The sequence below is a fragment of the Brassica oleracea genome, chromosome C1, assembly GCF_000695525.1.
Source record: "Brassica oleracea var. oleracea cultivar TO1000 chromosome C1, BOL, whole genome shotgun sequence".
Classification (NCBI taxonomy): Eukaryota; Viridiplantae; Streptophyta; class Magnoliopsida; order Brassicales; family Brassicaceae; genus Brassica; species Brassica oleracea.
Window position 1 is genome coordinate 40,808,925 of NC_027748.1, and position 26,022 is coordinate 40,834,946.

Genomic DNA, 26,022 nt, shown 5'->3' on the forward strand with positions numbered 1-26,022 from the left:
TTGTCTCTCAATATATGTTTCACCACATCATTGAAGTTTGGGCTGAGTGTGAGAAGCAGTCCAAAGGTCTTGTCTTGCTCACGCCTGGCTTCAAGTGTGTCAGGGTCATTGGTGCTTGGCCTTAGCATCTCCAACTCAGGCCACCGCTGACTATACTTCCCAAGGTGCTTGGTGAAGTCTCATTCTTCTTGCCGCAAGTTGTTGATGTCTCTCTTCACTTCAAAGATTCTGGTGAGATTTGAAGTGTTGCCATACACCTTGTGCAAAGTATCCCACAACTGTTTTGTGGTGGTACAGTGTGAGTAAGAATCCATAAGAGGACCATCATGAGATCTTCATGAACCCATTTGCCTTCATCTGCCACTACAACCTCCTTGTCATCTTCTCCTTGGGTGATTTTCTTTGGAACTGAACCTGAAGTGACATGCTCCCAAAGACCTCTACTTCCAAGGGCCATCCTGGCCATCCTAGACCAGGTAATGTAGTTTCCTGGTCCCTTGAGTGTACATGGAATGTGAACTGGTTTGTACTGCTCCATCTTTCTCAAGTAGAATTAAGACAGAACAGAGTGAGCACAACCAAGAATTTTCTTAAAGAAAAACACTCAAGAACACTCAAGAACTCAGACTTATTATCTACTGGATAAAAGAAATCTGTAGAGAAATTTGTGAAATAAAATAGAGAATCAAGAGAAAGGAAGTAACAGAGTGAGTTTTGCGGAAGTGTTTGAGGTAATCAGGAGCTTATAGCTCTGATATCATGAAAGTAAATGAAGAACAAGAGAAATAATGCTCAAGAACAAGAGAGAGAGAAGAGAGAGAGAGAGAGAGAGAGAGAGAGAGAGAGAGTAAAGAAGGATTTATTTTCTTGATTCATTTACTTCACAATGTTACAATACTTAAAGACCCTGAGATGGAATACAAACAAAGAAAGAAATAATAAAGAATGGTGATGCAAGATGAGCTGAAAGGGACAGCACCTCAAGAGCTCTTTCTTCATCTCTCCTCTAAATAGATCATGTGACTTTAACTAATTTAGAACTTCAACTTGTCTCTGATCTTGCCAATGGTCTGGTTGACCTTTGAACACATCTTGGACGAGTTTGAACTTGTAAGACTGCTTCTCAAGCCTGGTTCTATATTTATGTCAACAGAGGGTTCCGGGCAAAAAAATAAAACCAATTTCTGGTGAAACAATGTTCTTTGAATAAAAAAAATAGGGTTATGGTCGTTTGGAATTTTGATTGGTTTGTTAGTTGAAGAGAGCTCCATGTTTGTAATAAGGAGGAGACTTTTGTTTGGGGCATTGATGGAAGACGTTTTGCAATGCAACAAAGACGAGAATAATTTTGAACTCTGATACATATACATTATTTTTATATGTCTTGAGATATAGAATCATTGAGTTGCGGAAGAAGACTACAAGTAAAACCTATATCACAATCAATGTGTTCAACACACAAAAGGTCTGTCTTTTTTTAAAAGTGGTACTTATTATCACCGAGAAGAAACCAAGGTGCTTATTTTGAAGCTAACCGAGAGCACTAGGACCCAGAAGCATATGAAGATTAGCATCACTCTTGTTAAATTATTTTCTGATTTTCCTGGCACATTCTCTTGGACCATACCGAAACAAAGGTCCCCGTTTTTGCTGTATGACCAACCCATGTTGCTGTCTGATACTGTGATCATACTTACGTGAACCGAACCTGATGACTGTCCTGCTTGTAGCCGGACAACTCCATCCTTGGTGAGGATCTCTGAAACAAATTCAGTTGGAGTGGGAATAGCACCAAACATGTGGCTCGCCTTCTTGAGCACCGAGTTCTTGTAATCTGCGTTAAAAGGAAATGAACCATCAGCTAAACATAACACGTGGGGCCTATTAGCATATGGAGGGCGAGTTCAGATAGTGGTAAGTGTGTGTTTACCTGGCTCAAACTCTGTTGTGTCCGCATTGACTTGTTTCGAACAACATGCTTCATCATTCTCCTTTTCTTCCACCACGTGTTTGCCTCCTGAGGCTTCCTCTTTCTCCAGTTCCTTGGTCTCAGCCTGTCAGGTTTTTAATGGTGAGTTAAAGGAAAACTAAAAAAAGGTCAAAGACAATGGCTTATATACCATTTGAAAGAGCTCTTCTTGATCGGGAATCACATCTCCAGTTCCCATCAGTTGAGAAGGATCAAAAGTCAAGTTTTGGTCATCCTCATCAAAGAAGGTGAGATAATCTTCAAAGTTGAAACCATCTTGCTCAGTACTGTTGAGATCATTCGTCTCTAGGTACAGACCATCGTTCGGGTCCAGAAACTCCTCACCGGTAAAGTAGTTACCCTCAACAGGAAAATCATTGTAGAGTGATGCATCGGTTTCGAAGATGTTGTCACAAGATTGCAAGTTCGCCGTGATCTCGTCCTTGACGCCACATCCATTTTCTTCATCTGGAAACAATGCATCACGGATGATAAGCTGTTGTTCTTCCTCTGAAAGGTCCACTGGTCCTTCAAAGTTGTCATGCACATAGTTTCCTGGTTGGATATAGTTTGTTGTGTCTGAGTGATTTGTTTCAACATTATTGCTGGATTCCCCTTGATCAAATCCCAAATGTATAGGAATGGCATCATAGACGTCAAGCTTCTACAATAATTAAAAAAAAAATAGTTCAGAAATGGAAGAACAACAGCCAAGGGAATCTATTAGTATCATTGAATGATAAAGAGAGAACAAGCTTCTTATATTTCTCAAGACTGAATCCTCAATGAATACAAAGAACCAATTGCTAACCACAGTAGATCATTAAATGTTAAAATACCAAACTCTAAATCAACTATTTCCAACAAGTTCTGCCTCCATTCTATTTGTACTGTAAACAATTCATTCATCTGGTTTCACCTCTTTGTCGGGAATTCAAACAATGTAAATAGTGAACCCGAGCGGCAGAGTGCCTACTAAACACTCCTTTACGACTAGACCAACAGCTCACAGCTCGTTGGTACCATTCATTTATATGTATCAAATATTTCAATATTCTAGTGCCTAACAGAATCAATAACCATAACATTGCAACAGGACCTACACTACCAGAACACAAACCTGATCAATGTCATGGATGTCAACATAAACCTGATCTTCAAGACTTCCAGGATCTTGATTTGGCTCAAAAGTCATACCATCCTCCTCCTCCCACTCTTCCTCAACAAACGGAGCACCATACTGCTCTCCATTTTTAGGACCAGACCCACTCTTCTGGAATATCTTACAAAGCACATACGCATCCTAATCCACAACACAGCACAAACAAAGTCAACAAACCATAACACAAACTCCCAAAAAAAAAAAAAACAAACTCAAACTTACTTTCTGAACACCAGCTTTCACAATCTCATCATCAACCAAACGATACTCATGCATAACCCAATTACTCCTCTCACCACGAGGAGCACGACCTTTATGATAAACAAGAGTCTTCTTCATCCCAACGACTCTCGACCCATTACGAATCTCCCGATCCTTCCCCGTCGTCTTCCAGTACCCCATCTCCGTCGCACGGTTCGTCTTGGACCCGTTCGAGTATTTGTTATCGAGCACACTGAAGAAGTACCACTCCAAGTCTCTGCTCTTCAGCTTCGACTGACTTGGAAGATCCCACGGCTCGGATTTGTACACGTGGGTGACGGAGATCGCGTCGAACTTAAAGGGTTTGTTGCAGATCTTGCGTTTTAGGTAGTAACGGACGAGTTCTTCGTCCGTTGGGTGGAATCGGAAACCAGGAGCGAGCGACGACGTCTCTGAGGAGCCACCACGAGGACCCATTCGAACAGATGCAAGGTTTGGACGAGTTTTGGAAATCGTTGTCGGAGAAGAAAAGAGAGAGGATGCGACTGGAATTGGAGAGAATGAGATAAAAAAGCGAAGCGGAGAAAGACTTGAGATGACGACCAAACACAACTACTTCGCGAGGTTTTAAAATCTTCCAGGAATGTGTACCAACAGAGACTATAAAACGACGAGCTGTGATGTGTTTTAAGTGACAGTCTCTAAGCGCACCGACACGTAGGAAGTCTAGGACCAGTCAGAGATCTTAGTAGTCTTTGGATTTTGTTGAGATAGGTCCGTAAAATTAGCAAAAATAATAATTTCTTTGTAGGATTAGCAAATTAAATCCGAAGAGACACTAAAAATAGTATATATAAGTATAAACCTAAATTAAGTTTTGACAAATTATAAAAAATATTATAGCATAATTATCTACGTTTGAAAAAATTTAAACCCAAAAACTTAAATTACATAAAGATAATAAATCTACATATTTATTTGAAAATGGAATCCGGGCCTTTATTTCGTATTAAATCCTTTACAGTAAAAAATAATTATCTGACTAGAAAAAAGTTTTAAAAATAACTGCAAGTTACGTGTAACAAAAGTTTTCTAACGACGCTGACGCAACGGCGTTCGTAGCTTCCTCCTATAACCCGAATTATCGATGACGATAATATCCTCGGTTCTGACAAGCACTCACGACTTTTTACTTGAAAAGCACTTTACTCACTTCTCATAAAGACAGGAGATAGATTCTTGTCTGTAGACTATTTTACCCTCAGACTTGACCATTAATAACGGTCAGGCCCAGGCTAGCTTACACACCAAGAATTCTTGAAACAAACAAAGACTGTTCTTGTCTGAAAAGATTAGATACATGACAATGGACCAAACCTGAAAATGTTAATGCATAAACATCCCATAACAAACAGAGTTTATCCTAATTTTACAACAGTTTCTCAGTCTGTCTGAAGAAGCTACATAGATAGCTCATAATATTAGGGAGATCACAGCTAATAAGAAGCCTGGAGAGATGGTGTTTTAGAGCATTAAGTGTCCATTGGCGCTGTTCTTCTTGAGCTCATCGTTCTCCTGACGCAGTGCATCGATCCTGGACTGGAGAATACTGATCATAGCCTCTGCACTCATCATCTCAAGCTTGAAAGTTTCTCTCTCAACAGACATCTGGTGAACCTCCTTCTTGAGATCATTAAGCTTCTCTTCAGGAGTAGGAGGAGAAGCTTCCTTGTGAATAGGTTGGGAGTTTTCTTTCTTGTCTGAGATACCCATGAGTGAGAACTCAAGCAGTGCAGAGATGGCTGTGTTGGTGGCAGCAGCAGCGGTCGAGGAGACTAAGGTTGGTGTATTGTCGACCGTTATTGTGGACGAAGAGTGGTCCTGTGTGGTCCTGGTTGATTCGTTTTGGCGTCTGCGTTTGTATTGGAGGAGAGGCAATGGAGCTTCTTTGTTGAGAACACATACAGGAGGAGGAGGAGGACGCTCGTCTTCTTCTGTTTGCTCACGTTTGAGTGCCTCCTCAACTTCATCATTACGGTTATTGTTATTATTCTCATGATGGCTAACTTCGATATCCATTTGGGTAGTTTCTCTTGGTGGCTCGTTGATGTTAATGAGGTCCTTGCTTTCTGGCTGTAAAGTGTAAACCAAGAGATGATTCATCAAATCATATCAACACTTGCACTTAGTAACATTGAAATAGTAGTGATTAATCAATAAACTAGTCCAGTTCAAAAAAACTGCGTCAGTCCACTGAAACCACTTAAGAGATTGGTTTCAACACAGAGCTTTTTGCATATAACAAATACTCAAAAATGAAACTAAAGGTTATGAAGGAAGTACAAACCTGGCCCATGTGGTTGTTTCCATTGGCTTGTGGTAATGGCTCAGCCATGACCCTAACGTCTACTCCTGGAATCAGAGCTACTCTATCATCAGACCATTCCTCTTCCATGAAAGGTGCATATCTGTTCCCACTTGGTGGCCCAATGTTATTCTTGTGAAAGATTCTACACAACACATATGCATCTTGCTGCATCCAAACAAAGAATCGAGTTAACATAAGAAGTTAACTTAGATTCTTTGGACAGTATCGGGCAAAAGCTATACCACCAAGTTTCCATTGCTTTCAGTTTCATAGTCCACGAGGCGATACTCGTGCATGACCCAATTGGTGCGGAGCCCGTCCGGGGCACGCCCGCTGTGGAAAACGAGTGTTTTTTTCATACCGAGGATCTGAACGTCACGGCGGATCTCTCTATCTTTGCCAGTCGCTTTCCAGTAGCCTTTGTTAGTCGCTCGGTTCATCCTAGCGCCGTTGCCGTACTTCTTGTCTAACGCACTGTAGAAGTACCATTCCTGGTCCCTTGTCTTCAGCCTCGAAAACACTAGAAACACACACACACAACACAGCAGAATAAAAAAAAAATCAAACTTGAGATATTCAGACAAGTGAAAAACAAACTCTATGTCCTGAAACACAAGCAAACTAATTGGGAAAACACAAGTTAACAAGGAATCTGAAATACACAGAACTAAACTCAAAAATTCAGATAACTAAACAGAGAATAAAAAACTTCATTCCCTGAAACACAAGCAAACATATCAAGAAAACTCTCAAGGAATCTGCCCAAAAAATACTAGATTTTACACAATTAAATAATTCGATTTATGTCACACTTTTACAGCCTAAACATAGCAAAAGGGTAAATCTTCAACTAAATTTCACCAGAAATTTGAACAAAACCCATAAAGCTAAACTCTTTACCCAGAATTAAATCAAGAGACCAAACCGCAAACTCAGCCCAAATCAGAATCAAGAAACTCACAGAGAAACCCAATTCAAACAGATACTCAGAAAATAAAGAGACAACGAGAGAAACTCAGAGAACCTGCTAAGTCCCAAGGCTCGTGCTTGTAGATATCAACCTCCCCAATCGCATCGAAGCGCACGGGTTTACCCAGAACCTTTCTCTTCAAGTAATAGCTCACGAGCTCCTCGTCAGTCGGGTGAAATCGAAACCCAGGAGCAAGAGAAGTCGCCGACACAGCAGTACCCGGTGGTGGAGCCGCAGACGGCGGCGAGGACTCAACAACAGCCATAGATTCGCGACCCATTGAAAGAGAAGACAGTACTCTGTTTCTAGGGTTTCTCTTTCTTCCCCAAACACACAAGGAAAGTTGGGAAAGTGGGTTATCGATTAGACGGAGAAGAGAGAGAGATGCCCCCAAAGATTGAAAGGTACCTTCAATTGCAAGAAATTTATTTTTTCTTTTTCTGCGTTTCCAAGAAACAAGTTATTTCATTTTCCCCATTTCGTTTTTTTTCTTTCGTTTCAGTAATAAACCCTAGCTTACTGAGTAGGTTTTTGTCGTATTATGTAGTAAAATAATTAAAACGCTGTCGTAGTGGTCTCAAAAGTAAATTTTACTCCCTCCGTTTCATAATAGATGATGTTTTAGAAGATTTTTGTTGTTTCAAAATAGATTATGTTTTAATATTTTTATGTTATTTTTAACTTTATTGAAAATCGTGTAACCAATCAAATGTTGTAGTTATTTTTGTAATTGGTTGAATGATTTTAAAATTATATTTTTAAAACTACTTATTTAGAGAAAAGTAAATTACTTAATCTGTGTGCACTAAAGAATAACATCATGTATTGTAAATCTACCGTGAAACAGAGAGAGTATTTTTTTAACTTTGGAAGGTAAAAAAACCAAAAAAACAAACCTACCCCTACACATACAAACAAGGTACGATCATTCTACTGGGACACACAAACTCATAAATGATGGAGACATTAAATTATGAAAAGAGTTAAAACATAGACAGGTTCCGTATAACATATCGACATAGTCCAAAAATCGAAAAATCTTCCCAATTTGAATAAGACCATAAGAAATGTCATAAATTGATTACATTTCCAAATACGTACGTCTGTGTAGAAAATTCATTCGGATTTTATCAAAAGTCTTCTTCGAAACTTGATAAACAAGAAATTAGACCGTAAAAATGTTAAAAGACATTAACATAAGACAATAAACGTAGAAGCAGGGCCGGCTAACGAGGGGAACAAGCGGTGTGACTGTTCCGGATCCAAGTCCGTATCTCCTGTATATTAATAGTTAAAGGGTCTAATTTTTTTAAAAAAACTATATTTTTATTAAAAAAAATTATAGATATAATAAATAAAATTAAAAAGGGTCCAAAAATATTTGATACGCATATAGTTTTATTTTCATCACAAAATATACAAAATATTATTGATTAAATTTTAAAAATATTTTAAACATTATCTGAATATAAATCTTAAAAGGTAAAAAAATTATTTTTTGCTCTAGGACCCGTAAAATGTTAACCCTGACCTGCCTAGAAGCTTGTAGATTAACACTAGTTTGATGCACAAGAAAAGTACACGTGGATTTTTAGTCCGAATGTGGTTGGTTACTTGGATTATTTTGCAGATGAAAAAAAAGATTTATTGATCGGTTTAAGATAAAGTATAAATATATAACCCTTTTTGAAAATCGAATCCAGGGTAAATTCGTACCTAACCCTTTTTGCTTTTTAAAAAAAATAATAATTGCAAATTACGTGTAACGAAAGTCTTCAAACGTCGTTGACAGAACGAACCAATTCGTTCATCGTAACGCTAACCAATTAGTAAAATGGCCTTTATACCCCTCACTTTTATCACTAATTAACGAGGTTAAGCTTTCTCTTCCCACTTCTCGAGGAAGACAAAGTAATTTCTTGTCTGGAAGACCAGATGAAGCACTTAATCATGGAGATTGAACATTCCTTGAAACAGATTACAGAGAGTTCTTGACTGAATAGACTTAGATGATAATATATGACAATGGAGCAACCTGAGAATGTTCTCAAAAGATGTAGAACCATCAGAAGAAAAAAAAACCCAAACCGGTCCCGGTTTATCCTAATTTTACGCGGTTCTCAATCCGTCTGAAGAAGAAGCTACATAGATAGCTCACAATATTTTAGGGAGATTACAGCTAAAAAAGCAAAGAAGAAGAAGACACCTGGAGAGATGGGGGTTTAGAGCATTTAGTGTCCATTAGCGCTGTTCTTCTTGAGCTCATCGTTCTCCTGACGCAGAGCATCGATCCTGGACTGGAGAATACTGATCATAGCCTCTGCACTCATCATCTCAAGCTTGAATGTCTCTCTCTCAACTGACATCTGGTGAACCTCCTTCTTGAGATCATTAAGCTTCTCTTCAGGAGATGGAAGTGGAGTAAGAGGAGGTTGAGGGTTTTCTTTCTTGTCGGAGAGGCCCATGAGTGAGAACTCGAGCAACGCAGAGATGGCCGTGTTGGTGGCCATAGCAGCGGTTGGTGTGTTGTCGACGGTTGTTGTTGTGGACGAGCAGTGGTCCTGTGTGATCCTGCTAGATTCGTTTTGGCGTCTGCGCTTGTATTGGAGGAGAGGTAACGGAGCTTCTTTGTTGAGAATGCATAAAGGAGGAGGACGGTCATGATCTTCATCTGCCTCCTCACGTTTCAATGCTTCCTCATCTTCATCACAATGGTTATTCTTATGGTTGAGTTCGATATCCATTGGAGTAGTAGTCTCTCTTGGTGGCTCGTTGATGTTTATGAAGTCCTTGCTTGGTGACTGGATTGAGTTCTACAAGATTTGGTAGCAAACTCAATAGACTAGTCTAAGTTTAAGTAACTAACAGAAGCTTTTTACTTCATCATACAGCTTTTGCATATAAGAAACATGACATTTAAGAGAAGGTGATTCACTTCATCACAGAGCTTTTGCATATATGAATTACTGAGAAATGAAACTAAATAGCTTCTGGATTATGAAGGAAGTACAAACCTGGCTCATCTGGTTGTTTCCATTGGCTAATGATAACGGTTCAGCCCTGACACCAACGTCTACTCCTGGGATCAGAGTTACACCATCATCAGCCCACTCCTCTTCCATGAACGGCGCGTATCTGTTCCCACTAGGTGGCCCAATGTTATTCTTGTGAAAGATTCTACACAACACATATGGATCTTGCTACACACTCAAAAACAAAGAATTGAGTTAACATAGGATACTATTCTTTGGACAGTATCAGATAAACCAATAAGTAACTATACCACCAAGTTCCCATTGCTTTCAGTTTCATAGTCCACGAGGCGATACTCGTGCATGACCCAATTGGTGCGGAGCCCGTCCGGGGCACGACCGCTGTGGAAGACTAGAGTCTTTTTCATACCGAGGATCTGAACGTCACGGCGGATCTCTCTGTCTTTGCCAGTCGCTTTCCAGTAGCCTTTGTTAGTGGCTCGGTTCATCCTAGCGCCGTTTCCGTACTTCTTGTCTAACGCGCTGTAGAAGTACCATTCTTGGTCCCTTGTCCTCAACCTCGAAAACACTAGAAACACACACACACAACACAGCACAAGAGAAAAAAAAAAATCAAATCAGAGATAATAATAACACTAAACTTGAGACACTCAGACACGCAACAACAACAACAAACCTCATGTCCTGAAACACAAGCAAAACTAAAGTGGAGTACAAATTACAAAATACATCATTACCAGAAGACAAAAAATGAATTCAACAAATCTGGTAAAAAAAAAAATGAATTTTCCCCAAAATTAATAAGTCGTTTTGATGCAAATTTATTCACAGTGTTACAGCCAAAGTCATATCAAAATGGTACTACTAACACAAAGAATCTGCAACAAAGCTTAAACCTTTCTCCTAGAATTGAGTAAGAAGGCATCACCACACCACGAAGAAGCCCGAATCATAGAGATACACGCAAAGAATAAAGAGACAAGAACCTGCTAAGTCCCAAGGCTCGTGCTTGTAGATATCAACCTCCCCAATCGCATCGAAGCGCACAGGCTTCCCCAGAACCTTTCTCTTCAAGTAATAGCTCACGAGCTCCTCATCAGTCGGGTGAAATCGGAAGCCAGGAGCAAGCGCCGTCGCCGCCACAACAGCACCCTTCGCCGGAGAAGATACAGCAACAGCCACAGATTCGCGACCCATTTAAAGCGAAGTTACTTGGGGTTTCTTGTGAAGAGCAAAGAGAAGTAGGCAAATGGGATTTGGGTTTTGTCTGGAGAAGAAACCAAAGAGATACCTTCAATTGCAAGAAATTTGTTGGCTGTTTCGGATTGCGATTCCGATTTTCATTTTCCCCCAATTAATTTAATTATTTTTTTCTCTCTTTTTGAGTAATGACAGTAATAAACCCTTCAAGACGTTACTGAATAGGTTTTGTCGTTAAACCATTTTTTTTAAATATCAAAGAGGACTCTGCTAGAATGGTTTAAGCATAATATCTATAGTTGACAAAAAAAGAATATATATCTATCAAATAAGGGTAACAGATATTTATTCGATTCAAAGGTTTTAAAAAAAAAAAATTCTGAAAAAATAATCAAACTTTCCCTTTTATACCAAGAGCATTGTATATGTCTGTAGTTAAATATATTTTATATATCTTCCAATAGTGTAATTTTAAATATACCAAATAAGGTAACAATATTTTTGGAAAACCGATATGCAAATATATAATGGCTTTATACTCTTCTGAAAAAGTTATTAATTCTTGACACTCATCAGTATGCCAACACGTACATGTCAGTAAATTTTTTAAAAAAATAATAATAATCTTATTAATTTTACTTTTTTTATCTAACCTTACGAATTTTATCCAGATTTACATTTGATCTAATCTCTTATTTAGTTTTAATGTCGTTTACTAGGGAGGATAATGTGGTTTTCTTCTTCTTTTGGGGAGGGGACAGTATTTAATGGTGTAATAATAAATTCCAGAGATATTTTCGATTCAAATATTAAAAACAAGTGATTGTTGAGATCATAACAACGACTAGGTTAATTAATTCAAATGTGTAGCCCAACAAGAAATTGAGAAGTTGACCTGAAAAAAAAAAGTTAATGAGAGAATCGAATGGCTGGAAACAAAAAAGGAGTGAGTGACGGTTACGTTTGCTTGCAGAAGGATCAGAAGGATACTTTACCAATAAGGCAAGCTAAAGAGGACGAAGACTTGATCCACACGAATCATCATCTTCCCCATCTTCTCTTATTCATTTACAATTATTAATTGGGAAATATTAATTTTCTTCTTGCTTCTATGTCTATCAGTATTCAGTAGGCCGAGACGGATCGGATATCCAAGTAATTTTAAGGTATCCGGATCCAGATCCTTATCCAGCGGATCCATAATTTTACTATCTTTATCCGGATCCGGGATTCTCGGATATCTGGGTGTCGGATATCCTTCTAAAAATTGTAATATCCGGCAGATATTCGGATCCGGATTTGAATCCTTAAAATAAATAAAAAATAATATTAATATATATAAAATATTAAAAATAATTTAAAAATAAAAAATATATAATGTTTTTAATTATTTCTATGTATAATATTACAAAATTTACATATACTATTATAAAAATGAAAATATATTAAATAAAATTAATTTTTATAGATAGATATTACTATTTTTGAAATAATTATTAATAAAACTTACGGATCCGGATATCCGGACTAAAAAATTGAGATATCCGGATCTGACTTTGACGGATCCAACATTTTACTATCCGGATCCGGATTCGACCCCTCTGGATATCCGATTTTCGGATCGGATCCGGATCGAATCTCGGATCGAATCCGGATCGAATCTCGGATCGAATCCGGATCTCGGATAAAAGTCCCCGGCCTAGTATTCAGTAGTGCAAGTCCAATCCAATTTCTTTCGGTTTTCAGTTTTCAGTTCATAGTTTCTTCTTCGAATAAACAAAATTTATATCAATGTATTGTCAGCTAACTGAGTAACTGACAACACTGTCCCCAAAAGGACAAAACGCTAACACAACTTTTTCAGCCTCAGCTAACTTTTTCAGCCTCAGCTTGATTTCTTATTATTATTATTATGGGCCTAATTTCTTCTGACTTTAGAATATAAATTTTAAAGCCCACTATTTATTTGGATTGGACAAGGTCGAGTTTGACTTAACAAACAAAATAAAAGCATGAACGGCATAGTGTACTGCATTTTTGAACTTTCACTCTCCACCTAGAATTTTAATGTCAACAGTCAGCATGAACTAGTATTGTAACAGAAGTATTAGGACCCGTCACGCCTTTTTCATGAACTTTTATTTCTTTTTCGAACAAAAGTTGTGTTTACTTTTGTTTCTTAAAAGGGTCTGTCTGTACTTCTTCTTTTTCCTCCAAAAAATACATTCTTCAAAGTATACGTGTTTGTTCTCATAATTTGTACGTAACAGTTAATCAATTTAAAAAAATGTGACATAAAATTCTAACTATTTTTCTATGAACTATATAACTAAAAGAAAATGATAACTTTTACAAATTTCAGGATCATTTTTGGAAATTTATTTTCATTAAATTTGAAATAATAGAATCGCTCCTAAAACACTAGTATTGAATTATCTAGCATTTATTATTACAACTTTTTTACTGGTTATAATTATTGAAAACATCTAACACTTAAATAACTTTTTATGCGTTTTATATTGAAAAATATAACTAGAAATGTGGTATTTTGGAAATCATATAACCCAGTTATAGAAGAATTTGCGTTAATTTGTAAAACTATACAAAAATGAAGACTTATATAAAGTATTATGCAAATAATTTATTTTCGCACTAAAAACATATATGCATATAGTTATATTTGTACCATTACATAATGCCTACTCTTGATAAAAGTTTCAAAAAAGGTCTAGTCATACTAATAACTTTCCTTGATATTTTTTTTTATTATTTTCGTGTTGAGTGACCAAAATGTCTTACATTAACTTGGATGTAATTACATAGCATCTGCACATCTGGACTACGAACACAGAGAAAAGTATTGTGGCTGTATGTATATTTTTTTGAAATGAGGTAAACAAACGAAGAAAAAAGAATCTTGCAACTTAGACAAAAAAAAAAGAATCTTGCAACTCTTGTACAAGCAAAGGAATCAGTATTTTTTTTTAATTAATTAATGGTTCATTAATCTCTGCGTATTTTATTTTTTTTTACAAATTAATAAACAAATTTTGGTATTGAATTTTGATTCAGTAATAGCAATCTACCAATGTAGGAGCAGAAGACAAAACAATAGACTTTTGTTCTTCTCTCCGTTGTGTTTGTCCATGTTCTTGTTCATGTTCTTGCTTTGGAGCAACACTTAATCCGTTGACCCGGTTCTCATCTTCAGGAGCTGGTAGATTCAGATCTAAATCCAACGACACAACCGCACTCCTAGCTCTCTTAACCGGAGCCTGAACCGGATAAACCGGACCGTCAGACATCTGATCGAACGACATAGGCGACAATGACAAAACCGTGTTTGCAGTAGCCGCACTGGCCGGAAGTGCTAATGTCGCGGTTGGGGTGGCTGTGGCTGCTACCCCTGCGCCTCTATGGCGTCTCATGTGACCACCTAAGGCTTGTCCGGACGTGAACTCGGCTCCACATATTCCACATTCATGGACTTTATTGTTATTCGCTTTACCGTACACCACAAGCGATCTATGGTTACTACTGTTGTTAGGAGTTGTGGTGAGGACGTCGTTGAGATGAAGAGAAACGGCGTCGTTGTAGATAGACTTCTTGAGCTCATGAAGACCCGGAGCGGCTTTAGGCTTCTTGTGGCTGGCTCTATGGCCACCAAGAGCTTGGAAAGAAGGAAAAGTTCGGTCACATGTTTTGCATTGGTAAACATAGTAACCAGCTCTGCCTCCACTTGTCGTGGTCCCGTTAGATGAAGATGTCTCTAGAAACCTCCTGCTGCTAGATCTATAAGCATTGCTGCTGTTGTTATTACCGGATTCTTGATAACTTACCATAAGTTGTCTTGTTTGTGGTTGTTGGTGGTTGTGATTGTGGTTGTGGTGTGGAAGAGAGTGACCTTTGGCAAGGAGGATCAAACAGTTAGCCATATCTTGATCTTCTTCGTCAGCCGCGGCCTTTAATGTCGCATTGTTGAAACATGAAGAAGTTGAAGATGAAGATGTCACACCATTGCTCAAAATGTTGTTATCATTCTTATTATTGTTGTAGTTTATCTCATCATTGAGACTCTTCTCCTTGGCAACAAGACTAGTGGACTCTTCTTGGGCATCCGGTTCTTGAGAAGACATTGGAGCGACAATAGAGAAAGAGATTGGGGACTGAGGACGCTGCCTCTTAGTCCTCTTCCCTTTAATGATCAAGGCTTGCGCCTTAGCTGCCGATATCGCCTCCTCGGCTGTTTCCATTGGGCTGATATAGAGAGTTTCAAGAAACAAAACAGAGAAGATGAACTAGAGAGAATTGAATATGAAGACAGAGATGATCAAGATTGCATATATATAAATATGTTTGTGTGTGTTAAGAGAGATATAGGTGTGTGGATTGAAGAAATGCATACATAAATAGAGAGTGATTTAGGGAGAGGAGTCAAATAGAGATACCACATTCTCTAAGTGTGTGGAATATGTTGGACTTGTCTTTTTGCAGCCTCTTAAATTTTAGTACTTCTCTAATTGTCCCTATTACAATTTTCCCAACTTGGCAAACTCATCACAAGAGCTAGAGAGAGAGGAGAGACACCACCAAACATAACAAAAGTAGTGTAAATTTAGACAATTACTTGAGTTGTGTATTATTTGTCTCTTCAACATCCCTTTCTTTTACTCTGTATAATAACTTATTATTGGATTAGTCCTGTCGAAAGAATCTGACGTGGAGATAATTACATGTGGTTAGATTCTAAATACAAATGTTACCGAACTTTCTAACCTTAAACTCAACATTTTCTTTTTGTTATTGACAAAGAATGTGACATTTTGGTGACATACAATTAACAAATAACGAAAAAATTTAACTAAACATGCTATTTATATCCAGTAAAAATATTTCATGCAACAGCTATATGTATCATGAAACTTAGTTTGAATATTGTTATATGATCTGCTGCCATTCATTAAGAAAACAATATATAAAAAAGAATGGTAAGTAGAGGCAACTAGATATCACTTTTGGTGAACGAATGTGTAAATTAATGATAGTGCAAGGCTGCAAGCCTGGCTGTCACGGAGTCTACGGCTCTCCCCCTTTGGTCTTTCTCTACCATTACTCCACTCCATCTTCTTTCATTTTTTTATTTTTTTATTTTTTTTGGCATATATATGTGTATACGTATATATTTCTAATACGTATACGTACGCATCTCTACGTATGTACATGTTGGTTTAGCGAACAAATACACTCTTATTAATTTCTTATGACATACACCAAAGACCAAAAAAATAAAAATCCAACCAATATGTTGTAAGAGTACGACGACTTATCAAACCAGACTTGAGAGTTGAGACAATGATTGGGGAAGTAAGTATTAACCAAATATTAATTAATGACCAAGTCTCTTAGTTAAACTAATTCCAAAATATGTAAATTCATGAGACCAAACATATGAATCAATTAAGTAGGGAAACATCAGCGACGTGTGTGTGTATATGAATGCGGTAGATTAAATAATTATTCGTCACTACTATTATGAATTTACGTAAGAACCGCAGTAATGTGATACTCTATTGGTTATAAATTTATATCTTTCAGAATCACATGCATAATCATTAATTATTAACCACTGATATTTTGTCCCAAAATTCGTTAACGTAATGTTTAACTTGTTTGAGTTCCAAAAAAAATTGTCTGATTTGTGAATTGTAATAAAACTTTGTATTAAAAACTAAGATGGTACATGTTCTTATCGATGATCCGGGTCATCCGAGGCGTAGATCCGACTAATTTCGGAGGCCAGGACAAGAACTGGTTGCTTAGTCCCTTCCCAAAATAATACATGTTGCCATGTGTATTGTATTATATTGGAAGTATGCTCATTCGTTCATGTCTGCATGATGTGAAGAGCACCCATTTCACGTAAAGAATATTACTAAGTGACAAGAAATCAACAAATGCAGCTCATCACACCTCCAAGACTTTTCAGATCATCAACCAATAACAATTATATATATATTAATTAACACGAGAATTCTGATTTGTACTATAGCATTGCAAAAACTAAAGAGTTGGTAATAACTATCATATATATCTCAAGACATGTGTATAAATTAAGGTGATGATAAAGTTTTTAGATGAAATAAATCTGTGAAGTAAGGCGATTACGTATTGCTGTATTTATTTTATATAAAGTCTACTCTCCAATGTCTCCATCATGTCGGATGTAGCTAATAATTAGCATAGAAATGATAGTCACTAATTATTGCTTATTCCCAATGATTAGGGAAGAGTAGACTGGATAACATGGACTGCATGTAACCATATAATACAATACAGTAGACCTTAGTACATACTTTCAGTATTATAGACTTAAGTAAGTATGAAAACATAAGTAAACGAATTGAGAAAGTAAATCAATTCTCATTTTTCATTTGTATCATCAATTTTAAAAGAAATCACAACGTCTTAATTAACACGATATATTATTCTAAGCAGTATACTACCTAGGTATTTACACATTATTTTAAAACTATGTAGCATTAAAAAAATTGTTATTTATCTGCTCATTGGTTGAATTCTATGACACATAGAGAGAGGATATATAATGGAAGAGTTAAGGAGAACATGTCACTTGTAAGTTTCGTTTAGAAGAAAGCTTTTAGTTACTGAGTGAGTGGTGTCTTCCTCTTGATCTCGTGTCCCCTTTCATCCTTGCACGTTTCTTATATAGTTTAAATTTAAATTAAAAAAATAAAGTAATTCTTCTTAACAAATTATAAACTCAAATTTAGTATTAGAATCACTCGATTAATTATAGAATCATCCCATAAATGTTTTTCCACGGGTACCTATGATATAGAAGTTTTATATCTGAATGTGAATGTGGAGAGAAATGTTAATAAAATAAAATAATACATTAAGCGGGTGCAAGAATGAATACTAAGGTGATGTTATGGTGATGGAAATGCTGCAAATGTTCATTTAACTAATTTAGCATTTGCGCCGGGATAGAAATGACTGTGTGCGACAAAACTGTATATGTTATATATATTTTTTTTCAGATGAATTTATCTCAATATATATATATATATATATGGTTTACTGAAAAGAATAACAAGAAAAGATGAAAAATGTGGAAGCCTCTTTAATCTAGTGGTTTGACTAAAGTTTCATTAATGCTTATACACTAGGAGGTTTGGGGTTCAAACCCCAGAAAACGTAAATTATGCAGATGATGGAAAAAAAAAAGTTACAAGAGGTCTTCAGTACGGTGCATGGCGTATCATCGAATATGGATCTCATAGGACGGCTCGCTTCAAGAGAATGATTCGGAGTTCTTGCAGAGTGGAACCATGCAGTACCAGAGACGAGATAGGTCTTCCATCTCTGTAATAAGTAAATGCTTATTTTTCTCCGGAAATTGTCGGAAATCTGATTCAAATCCAATTCCAATATACCCGGAGTGATGCATATGCAGATTATGGAGAAAAAAATTACAAGAGGTCTTCAGTATGATGCATGGCGTATCATCGAACATAGATTTCATAGGACGACTTGGAGTGATGCAGTCAGACGTGCATTTTCATATGATGGTAGAATTGTCGGCTGTAGAATCGTCTATGTAATATTTCTCATCGTTGTAATAGCATAATTAACCAGACCTTAAAAAAATGAAATTAACTTATTAATAGATAGATTTAAGTTTAATATTTGTGACATAACAATTGACAGGTGAATCAAACTATGCATTTATCAATTTTTTTTAATAATCCACTCAAACCGGACATGGTTTAATGTTTACATATTAATATGAATCATAAGATACCAACAACAACAAATTCCAATGCTGTAAAGTTTTTCACCCGAGTTATATATACTTGAATTTCAAAGTATATATAAAAATAAAAGCAGATCATGAACCCCCTATTTCTTAAAGTTTGTTATCCCAATGATACTTGAATTTCCAAGTTGCACCATTGATAGATTGATAAATACCATCTCCCCTCACTGACCATCTTATCCAAGCGTTTAAGTCATGTGGATACTGCCTACTTTCGAACGCGACTATCACCTGAAAATGCTCCAGATGAGGACCTTGCCATATGTTGCACCAAAATAGTGTTGTGCCAAATATATTATCGCTAAAATCAAAACCGTACACTCCTCCGTATTTCCTCACGTGCCACCCCATATCGTTGTCTTTGGATTTGCAATGGACTTTCATTAGGGATCCATGGCGCACCTGGTTATAGATAAAGAACGACCCTCCTATCGTTTGTTCGGTGCATACACTTAAAAGGATAAGGATTACTACTGTAAGACGAAACATTGTTATTTGTTGTTGTTGTTGTTTCTTTTAGTAATGGATGTTCTGAAGTATTTATACACGTTTTGATCAATGTCTTAAAAGGTTACGCGTAAAAATCTCTCTGTTTTAAGAAAGTTATCTTCTGTTTTAATTGTTTTTCGGTTATTGTACCAAAGAAGAGAAAACAGCTATCAGCTTTTAAATGCTCATCAAGGTAACGTACATGAATGTAACAGGCAACGTATATCGGATAAACCTTTTTATCTGCTGATATATCGCATATGGGGAAGTTAGCAAAATTTTGTATGACATGGCTCAGTTTTATTGGATGATTTTGGAGAATTAATTTGCATGTGGTGGCATAGCTGAGAGGCTTACCCCCCTATATAGGAGATAGAGTCCAATACACTTTTTACAAAAATTCTTTCTTTTATCAACTATCCATATATATATACTCAAATCAAATTTTGGTCGATAGAAAACGTATTCTAAAGAACAACTTTAACCGACTATTTAGTTTACATGGAGGAAAACTATGCATTTAGTTCTAGGTTCATTTGCTAGTGAGAAGACCATATATTCATAATATGTAAAAGCAACATAAACCTAAAAATCATAAGAAGACTACAAGTCTCTAGGGTATAACCTAGAAGAACACAATAATAAAACACTAATGTGATATTGAGTTTAGATGTAAATACTGCAAATGTTGTTCATTTGACCAATTTAACATTGCGTTTGAATGATTCTGGTTTATGCTATATAATTTATTTATTTCAGATGAACGAATATGATTTACTGAAAGAAATATCTAAAAAAAAGCTGATCAAAATATTTATTAAAAAATAGTTGACAGGTGAATCAATGTATATACATTATCAAGGGTTGATTCTTACATATTCCGTCGAATGAATCATAATACCAATATCACATTAATACACAATTAGTTGAGAAACATACAAAACACACACACATAGTATATAGTATATATGAACATAAAAAGAGATCATGATGAGACGTCCCTTATTATAAAGGTGTACCAAACCAATGATACTTGAATTTCCAAGGCGTTGCACCATCGATAGATTCATAAATACCATCTCCCCTTACAGACCATCTTATCCAATTGTTTCTGTTTTTATACTGCTTACCTTCGTACGCGACGAAAGACGCATTGCGACTGAAATTAGGACCTGACCAGACGTTGCACCAATAAAGCGTTTTATCAAGTATATGATCTTTGAAATCAAAACCGTAGTTTCCTCCGTATTTCCTCACGTGCCATCCCATATCGCTGTCTCCTGATTTGCAATGGACTTTCATTAGGATTCCATGGCGCACCTGGTTATACAGAAAGATCGACCCTCCACTCGCTTGTTCTGTGTATACGCTTAAAAGGATCAGGATTATTGTTAGACGAAACATTTTTTTTTTGTTTTTTTTGTTTTTGTTTCTTTTAGTAATTGGATGTTCTGATGTGTTTATAAACGATTTGGTCATTGTTTGAAAGGCTGCCCGTAAAAATTTGACTTCTCGAATAGAAGTTGGTTGGTCCACCGTCGGTTTTTATATACTGATTGCATTTTACCATTAATTAAAAATAAATAAAGAAAACAATATGTTTAGCAGTTCTGTCGCAAAAAAAAAATTCTTTTGTGAGGTTACGGTCTTAATTCTTAAACTAGATTTTGATCCGCGCAACCGCGCAGATGTTTGTTTTCACTTTTCTATACATAAATTATTATTTTATAACATTAATGGTATATATTTTAACGTTAATCATATACTTAAATGTTTATATAACTATTTCAAATACAATAATTTTATAATTTACATGTTATAATTAATCAATTGTTTAAAACCGTATGTATTTGTCACTTTTTATTATATGTTTATCTTATTATATTTGCATTTAGATATTAAGCAAAATTTTAATATATTCATGAGAAAACATATTTCAAAATTATTTTGCATTTAATTTATGCTAAATTCTGACCCGTCTTTCAAAGTTGGATTTCTTTTTACCAATATTTTTATACTTATTCATTTTAGATAATATATTATTGTATATACAAAAGTCTAAGATATGTTAATTTTTAGACATGTATTATACAGTCTAAATTTATCAATTGAATATACTTTTAACATATTTATTTAAGTATAATAATTTTATGTTAACATGATCATGACTATAAAGTAGATATAATTTATTTATTTTTTCATTTTATAATCGATAATTTAAAATACGTTAATTTACTGTTAAAATATTTTACACAGATTTATTAGAATTTTTAAAATATAATATATAAATATATATTATATTTAAAATGAAACTATATTATGATTAAAGTAGTTACAAATTTTTTATATTATTAGGTTTAAAGAAATACATATTAATTTTTATAAATGTATTATATAGTTTGCTAATGTTAACCTATCTTACCAACATATTAGATTTTATTTTTGAACATAAATATTTTATACTTACGAAAATAAAATATTTAAAATATATAAATTTAATATAATTTTATTATATTTAGCTCAATATAGTAATTTTCTTTTAATATGATTGATTATGATTATATAATAGATAAAATATTATATAACTTTTTATTTTTTATTTTATAAATGATAACTAAATATTAATGTATAATAATTAATTTTGAAATTAATGAAAATATTTAAATATAATTTCAAAAATGAAGATCTTGTAAAAATCTTTTAAAACAAATTTGTTCAAATTTTAAGATAAATATAATTATATTTAAAATGAAAAGATATCAAAAGATATTATGATTAAAGTATTTTAAGGATTCTATGTATTATTAGTCTTAATAAGATTTCTAAGTAATGGTCCAAATTAAAAAATCATACATTAAAGAAGTCATAACTTCTATTTTAAAGAAGTCATAACTTCTATTTTAATATATAAGATAAATCAAATTCAAATGATGTTAACTAATCTGAATTTAAACTCGACGAAGTATATATAATTGATGTGGACAAAAGTATTAACTTTGATTTGGTGAACTCCAAAATTGTATAACTCTAATAATGCAAGTATCAGAGACCAGCTACACTAGTTAAAAACAAGAACAGCAGAAAAAAGTAAATCCAGATTAGGTTCCAGTATAAGAAGACAAGACAGCACCCAAGTTTCAATTTGCATACATAGCCGTTACAATGTCGCTTGTATAGTTGTATAGTAGCAAGATCACTCGTTAGCTCTCATTGAAGCAAAAACGCCCTACTAGACATATTTTAGAACATTTTGAATTTGTGGTTGGATTATAGCACCTGTTTCAACAAAGAATGAAGGCTTTAGACGATTTTCCATCAGAAGTCCCTTCGCATCTTATCCTTAAGTGAGACTTCTTTGTATGATTTGATTTTTCCTGCAGCTTGCCTTGAAGGTCTCCCAACATATGTTTCTCTCATCTCCTCTGCTTCATCGCCTGTTGGTTTGTTCTTTGATTCTCTTTTAAGCTCTGTTGAAACTGAAGATGATACCTGACTAGACTCCTCGACAATACCATCGGGCAACGGAGGATCTGTGGATACTTTGATGGCTCTCTGAGATGTAACTTCTGCCGATTGTCTTCTTGAAGAGACTCTTCTGTCAAGTATACATTTAGTTACAACAGTCTTAACTCTTTTATTCTGAGGAATAGATGAAATTTTTATATCACTACAAAAACCTGCTTTCCCCGGTTCTCTCTTTCGTGTCATGTAGCTCTACTGTTTCGGGCTTAGACCCGATGGACAGATCACTCGCAGAGCATCTGAAATGGCATCATTTATGAACAAGTTATCAAGCAAGAAGAGTGGAAAAGGAGAGAACAAATGGAGCTTTATACAAACCCGGCTTTTGCAGCAGATTCTTGATCATCATGTATACCATTCAAGTTTTCAGTCACGCCTAGCTCTTGGATATTAAATCTCCTAGACTGTCTTCTCAAAGAAACCCTGAGAAATATGAAAATCGCAATTTTAGCAACCTTCAAAAGGGCACTCTACTTATAAACATGGCCTAACGCTTATTGCAGACCTCCTGATCATATTGGTTGTCTGTGCTGACTCTCCTGGTCTGCCAATTATATCTAATACTTCGGATTTGGCGGGATTCGACCTTCCAAAACCTCTGCTCTAAGGAAAAAAGAAAAATCCAGAATGACAAGTTTGTACAAGACAGTGGATGTAACAAAAAGCAGACTTAGCAAGAGAGAAACTGGACCTTTTATTGTTGGCTTTGTCATTTATTTGCAATGAGTTACAGTCAGAACTCTCTGAAGCTTAAAACAGAACGGTGATAGGGTAAAGGTGTTAAGAGGTTCCAATGCTCCACAATGATAGCCAAAACGCTACCACTATAATCTTAACCGTTGCTTTTCTTACCAGTCTTATGATCCTCGCCATTTGGATGAAAGACTCCGGAAGCCCCATGAGAAGCGTTTGCACGATCCTGAGAGTTACAACAAAAGGTTTGAACAATCTACTAGTATGGTGCTAATGTCCTACTTTCAGAGGTTCGCAAAAGCCAATGCTCATAAGTACCTTGTCTTCTGATGCGTCGTGGTGTGTACATGGAAGCTTTTGTGGCTGGAAAGAAAAGTTTACACCTTCTCAACTATGTAATAAATATGGTAATCGGAAACTAACATACAAAATAAAACAGACCTCAAGCGGCAGTTTCCTAGCCATGAGTACCCCGTTCTTGCAACTAAGTTCGTGCTGAAGTGCCTTCAGCTGAAATACACAGAAAATTCCCGCTGAAGAACTTATAGTTATTGATTAAACAGTCCTGTGTTTAAGCAACTTGGGTTCCAGACTAGGAACATACTTGGTCTTTGCTTGTTCTGATCTCCTGAAACAATAATGAAAAATAACTTTGGAAACCCATTGTAACCAAAGAGCTCCCAAATCATATATCCAAATCAATCAATCAAAAATGAGATATACCGCCAAGATACGAGTGTTGGTCTGGGAAAGCTGCAAGTTCTGTGCTTGCACCATCTGTAAGTTGATCCTATATCTCTGCAGCTCACTTCCAGTCCTCTCAATGATTGCACTATGGTCACAAAAAAACAACAATAATCATTAGCAGCAAATCAACGTACACAAAATAGTCACAAGTCTCATACTTTCTCTCCGTGAGGGCTTTCATCAGTCTCATGTTTTCCTGCAAAAATAAAAAGAGAATGCGTTTGAATAAGGTAGAGAACGTCATAAACATTTTTAATGAACTCAATAAACATTTGCCTTTTGAAGTTTTTCAGAGAGTGACAAAGATTGCTGCTGCTGATTCGCTCCATGGTTCAGCATCATTTTCTGATTCGGCAAGTTAGTTATATCTCCCAGTGTTCTTCTCTGTGCACTGTTCATCGGAAGATCCTGAATCATCTTCTCACCTTTCGCTTTGTTAGTAGAAACACCTATATAATTTCAAACGCAACCAAATCCAAACGTAGCTAATCATCATCGAACACTCCAATATAACAGAATCAAACTCTAACAATCGATAAAGAACAACGAAACTCCAAAGCAATTAGCTGAGATTACTGAGATTCAATTTACAAATCTAGATCGAAACGAAACCATATGAGATCCGATTGAAAGGATCTCTTGAAATGTGAGCTAAGCAAGGCTAACATCGAACCTTCAACGGCGTGATCGTCGACTTTAAGCACCGCCGTTCTCGTTCGCACCATCGCGAAGGCGGAGTATAAACCCTAATGCCCCCTTCGCGTCGCCTCTCTCGGGATCGGAATTGAAAATTTCCGGAGGGAAAATAAGAATATAATGTCACCAATTTGGTTCGGTTTAACTTTAACCGGTTCGTTTGCTTTATTTAATTTCACCGAGTTTAAACGATTCACTATATTTTGACCCGTGAGCAGATATATTTTTTTGTTTTATATTTTTGTTGAAATTTAATTTTTATATTTATATTTTTTTGTCATATATATGTTTTTTTTGTATAATATTTATTTTAAATGATTAATAATCTATATTATAATAGATCAGCTTTTCTTCACTCCTCAGCGCGCCACGTCATCGTTTTGTGGGTTCCACTTTTAAAAAGTGTAAAAAAGTGTCAAGCCCATGGTTCGAACCCGGGTTATTGAGATATAAACACCAATATTTATACCACTAAGCTAACTGATACCTTTGTACATTGATGGTCGAACCTAATATATATTTATGAAGGTCGGAAGCCATTGCTTCTTCGGCTTCCTCTGAGGGTCGGACCTACAACTGTGTTATGGGTTTCATTTTTAAATAGGATTCATCACGTTATATGAAAAAAACTTAAGTTTGCAACAATTATGGTTTTCCTATATTGTAAACTGTTGTAGTTTAATATGGGTTATTTTCATCATTGTCTCAAACAAGTCTGAGTTACAGAGTTGCGCCGTGTGTATGTTCGTAATCTATTTTTTCACCGGTGAACTCTTCATGTCTCCATCTTAAATCGCTTGATCATAAATGTTCCTGATTTGTAGCTCCTCTGTAAACCATATATATATGATCCTCATCTTTGATGAACTCAATCTGCATCTCCACAAAACTCATTGATTCCTCTTAGCTTTAACCATCTTTTAGAAAATTTTTCTCTCTGCCTCTCCAGTTCGTCAAACCGGCGTCCCAGCGTCCGTCACTCAACCTTCGAGTCTCTCCGTCTTGGTCTTAGTAGTCAGAGCATAGCCTCTGGCTTCCTCCGCTTCTGGGATTCCCTGAACTTCAAGAAATACAGGGAGTTTGTGGGAATCACGGTTCTTTTCTTCGATGAAAAGGTAAGTTAATCTTCGATATATCACCATTATTTAACATAATTGTTTTAATTTATTTCC

General features: G+C 35.8%; 6 protein-coding genes across 8 annotated transcripts; all 6 read right to left on the reverse strand.

Annotated features, from left to right (window-relative positions):
- Nucleotides 1-1,343: 1,343 nt before the first annotated feature.
- On the reverse strand, nucleotides 1,344-3,941 carry LOC106336537 (NAC domain-containing protein 53). Its single transcript, XM_013775391.1, has 5 exons — nucleotides 3,354-3,941; nucleotides 3,090-3,272; nucleotides 2,121-2,633; nucleotides 1,931-2,054; nucleotides 1,344-1,834 (listed from the first exon to the last, which is right to left on the reverse strand). The coding sequence occupies exons 1-5, from the start codon at nucleotides 3,807-3,809 to the stop codon at nucleotides 1,497-1,499; spliced, it is 1,614 nt and encodes a 537-aa protein (XP_013630845.1). The 5' UTR covers nucleotides 3,810-3,941; the 3' UTR covers nucleotides 1,344-1,496.
- A 705-nt stretch (nucleotides 3,942-4,646) lies between these two features.
- On the reverse strand, nucleotides 4,647-7,147 carry LOC106298900 (NAC domain-containing protein 78-like). The gene is made up of 4 exons (XM_013735344.1): nucleotides 6,725-7,147; nucleotides 5,943-6,220; nucleotides 5,680-5,865; nucleotides 4,647-5,465 (listed from the first exon to the last, which is right to left on the reverse strand). Exons 1-4 carry the CDS (start codon nucleotides 6,948-6,950, stop codon nucleotides 4,857-4,859), a joined length of 1,299 nt encoding a protein of 432 aa, XP_013590798.1. The 5' UTR covers nucleotides 6,951-7,147; the 3' UTR covers nucleotides 4,647-4,856.
- Nucleotides 7,148-8,608: 1,461 nt separating this feature from the next.
- Nucleotides 8,609-11,034, reverse strand: LOC106299913 (NAC domain-containing protein 37-like). The gene is made up of 4 exons (XM_013736292.1): nucleotides 10,650-11,034; nucleotides 9,954-10,231; nucleotides 9,685-9,870; nucleotides 8,609-9,483 (listed from the first exon to the last, which is right to left on the reverse strand). Exons 1-4 carry the CDS (start codon nucleotides 10,858-10,860, stop codon nucleotides 8,902-8,904), a joined length of 1,257 nt encoding a protein of 418 aa, XP_013591746.1. The 5' UTR covers nucleotides 10,861-11,034; the 3' UTR covers nucleotides 8,609-8,901.
- Nucleotides 11,035-13,931: 2,897 nt separating this feature from the next.
- LOC106301078 (zinc finger protein ZAT5) lies at nucleotides 13,932-15,157 on the reverse strand. Its single transcript, XM_013737396.1, has one exon. It carries the CDS (start codon nucleotides 15,114-15,116, stop codon nucleotides 13,932-13,934), a length of 1,185 nt encoding a protein of 394 aa, XP_013592850.1. The 5' UTR covers nucleotides 15,117-15,157.
- Nucleotides 15,158-18,729: 3,572 nt separating this feature from the next.
- On the reverse strand, nucleotides 18,730-19,194 carry LOC106302903. The gene has a single exon (XM_013739305.1). It carries the CDS (start codon nucleotides 19,190-19,192, stop codon nucleotides 18,794-18,796), a length of 399 nt encoding a protein of 132 aa, XP_013594759.1. The 5' UTR covers nucleotides 19,193-19,194; the 3' UTR covers nucleotides 18,730-18,793.
- A 3,082-nt stretch (nucleotides 19,195-22,276) lies between these two features.
- LOC106342831 (shugoshin-1) lies at nucleotides 22,277-24,964 on the reverse strand. Of its 3 annotated transcripts, none has more exons than XM_013781887.1 (13): nucleotides 24,828-24,964; nucleotides 24,431-24,603; nucleotides 24,313-24,350; nucleotides 24,131-24,239; nucleotides 24,012-24,035; nucleotides 23,849-23,917; nucleotides 23,726-23,770; nucleotides 23,567-23,633; nucleotides 23,406-23,457; nucleotides 23,220-23,312; nucleotides 23,033-23,137; nucleotides 22,870-22,953; nucleotides 22,277-22,787 (listed from the first exon to the last, which is right to left on the reverse strand). In XM_013781887.1, the coding sequence occupies exons 1-13, from the start codon at nucleotides 24,877-24,879 to the stop codon at nucleotides 22,508-22,510; spliced, it is 1,191 nt and encodes a 396-aa protein (XP_013637341.1). In that variant the 5' UTR covers nucleotides 24,880-24,964; the 3' UTR covers nucleotides 22,277-22,507. The 3 variants fall into 3 exon arrangements, with proteins under 3 accessions (XP_013637341.1, XP_013637334.1, XP_013637327.1); XM_013781880.1 differs by having other exon boundaries at nucleotides 22,277-22,784; nucleotides 23,406-23,463; XM_013781873.1 differs by having other exon boundaries at nucleotides 23,406-23,463.
- Nucleotides 24,965-26,022: the final 1,058 nt, after the last annotated feature.

Bases quoted from the DNA above. Each gene is read 5' to 3' on its own strand.
- LOC106301078 (XM_013737396.1), bottom strand. From the start codon at position 15,116: ATGGAAACAGCCGAGGAGGCGATATCGGCAGCTAAGGCGCAAGCCTTG.
- LOC106342831 (XM_013781873.1), bottom strand. From the start codon at position 24,879: ATGGTGCGAACGAGAACGGCGGTGCTTAAAGTCGACGATCACGCCGTT. The intron at 23,918-24,011 runs GTATGTTCCTAG...TGTGTATTTCAG, and splicing joins TCAGAACAAGCAAAGACCAA to CTGAAGGCACTTCAGCACGA. The intron at 22,788-22,869 runs GTTTTTGTAGTG...TATACTTGACAG, and splicing joins GAGAGAACCGGGGAAAGCAG to AAGAGTCTCTTCAAGAAGAC.
- LOC106299913 (XM_013736292.1), bottom strand. From the start codon at position 10,860: ATGGGTCGCGAATCTGTGGCTGTTGCTGTATCTTCTCCGGCGAAGGGT. The intron at 10,232-10,649 runs GTTCTTGTCTCT...GTGTGTTTCTAG, and splicing joins CGAGCCTTGGGACTTAGCAG to TGTTTTCGAGGTTGAGGACA. The intron at 9,871-9,953 runs GTATAGTTACTT...TTGAGTGTGTAG, and splicing joins AAAGCAATGGGAACTTGGTG to CAAGATCCATATGTGTTGTG.
- LOC106298900 (XM_013735344.1), bottom strand. From the start codon at position 6,950: ATGGGTCGCGAATCTATGGCTGTTGTTGAGTCCTCGCCGCCGTCTGCG. The intron at 6,221-6,724 runs GTTCTCTGAGTT...GTGTGTTTCTAG, and splicing joins CGAGCCTTGGGACTTAGCAG to TGTTTTCGAGGCTGAAGACA. The intron at 5,866-5,942 runs GTATAGCTTTTG...GTTTGGATGCAG, and splicing joins AAAGCAATGGAAACTTGGTG to CAAGATGCATATGTGTTGTG.
- LOC106336537 (XM_013775391.1), bottom strand. From the start codon at position 3,809: ATGGGTCCTCGTGGTGGCTCCTCAGAGACGTCGTCGCTCGCTCCTGGT. The intron at 3,273-3,353 runs GTAAGTTTGAGT...GTTGTGGATTAG, and splicing joins TGAAAGCTGGTGTTCAGAAA to GATGCGTATGTGCTTTGTAA. The intron at 1,835-1,930 runs GTAAACACACAC...CTTTTAACGCAG, and splicing joins CACAACAGAGTTTGAGCCAG to ATTACAAGAACTCGGTGCTC.
- LOC106302903 (XM_013739305.1), bottom strand. From the start codon at position 19,192: ATGTTTCGTCTTACAGTAGTAATCCTTATCCTTTTAAGTGTATGCACC.